Source organism: Opisthorchis viverrini (assembly GCF_000715545.1).
Source record: "Opisthorchis viverrini unplaced genomic scaffold opera_v5_3806, whole genome shotgun sequence".
NCBI lineage: Eukaryota > Metazoa > Platyhelminthes > Trematoda > Opisthorchiida > Opisthorchiidae > Opisthorchis > Opisthorchis viverrini.
In genome coordinates, this window is record NW_008756360.1 from 1 (window position 1) to 1034 (window position 1034).

Consider the following 1034-nt stretch of genomic DNA (forward strand, 5'->3'; position numbering starts at 1 on the left):
ACCTAAGTGCCTAAGTGAGCTCATGAGTTCAAATAGCGTATCAAGCATTGGTGATGGCCTCATAATTATCTGCGATTCGTTTTAGTGTCGCCGATTGTCCGTTCAGTGAAATGCGTACAAGGTAAGCGTACATTTCTCGCATCACAATGTTACTGCAGTTTTCGGCTGATTTAGTGGGTTGCTTGTGAAGGTTAATTTGCAAGCGAATAATTACAGCACAGAATGCTGAGTTCGTGAGTTTACGGCATAATTTTATGGTTCATTTATGTACAGCTCGCTGGACTGAAAGGATACTCCAAGGGCCTGGTCGATGAAGTCAGGTAATTTGGGGCCAATTTCCTTGTGTGGCAATATTATGGATCACAAAACCCATATTCCGCAATGAAATTGCCAGGATATGTCTGTTTGGCTGAGCTGACATGCATGTGCACAAGGCAAAGCAGATGAGGGAGTAAAATTTTCCATAATTTGTAGCAAACATATTTGCTTTTGTGCTGACTGACACAACCATACCAACAAATATTTGTGGGTTTGGTAGAGGTCAATTATGAGCATGTGGACACACCGTGTCGCCGCCCTTCAAAGCCCCAAATTTCAGAAACTCTAGATAACAGGAGAAATGACGTAACTATGGCTAATGTTAATAACGCAGGAGGCTTAGCTCGAGCTCGAATAGATCGGAGAATGTATTGACGGCAGCGGAAATCTTTTGGAATTCAACGAAAACTGTGCACCGCAACCGGTTAATTAAACATGGTCTACAGAAAACAGAACGTTTTGTTAGTGTCACAGGTTTTAGTTTTGCTAGCTTGACCAGTTTCCAGCAATTTGCGCGAAAACGGCGTTCTCGGATTCAAATAAATCCTGAGAATTTGCGCATCATTGCATTGAAGCAGGCTCATGTTGGTGAAAAGCTCAAACGCAAAGATTACGGTTAGTAAATGTAACAATGTGGGTATTATCCTAAGCTGCGTGACTCAGTGAAGTGAGCTTACCTGTTGCTGATGTTGGAAGATTGGATAATAGTGAAAAAA

General features: G+C 42.0%; 1 protein-coding gene across 1 annotated transcript; it reads left to right on the top strand.

The window, feature by feature from the left end:
• Window positions 1-273: 273 nt before the first annotated feature.
• Window positions 274-932, top strand: T265_16056 (hypothetical protein; the record flags this gene model as incomplete). Its single annotated transcript, XM_009179551.1, has 2 exons — window positions 274-320; window positions 800-932. Coding segments are annotated over 2 exons (180 nt in total), but the record flags the coding sequence as incomplete, so codon positions are not given.
• Window positions 933-1034: the final 102 nt, after the last annotated feature.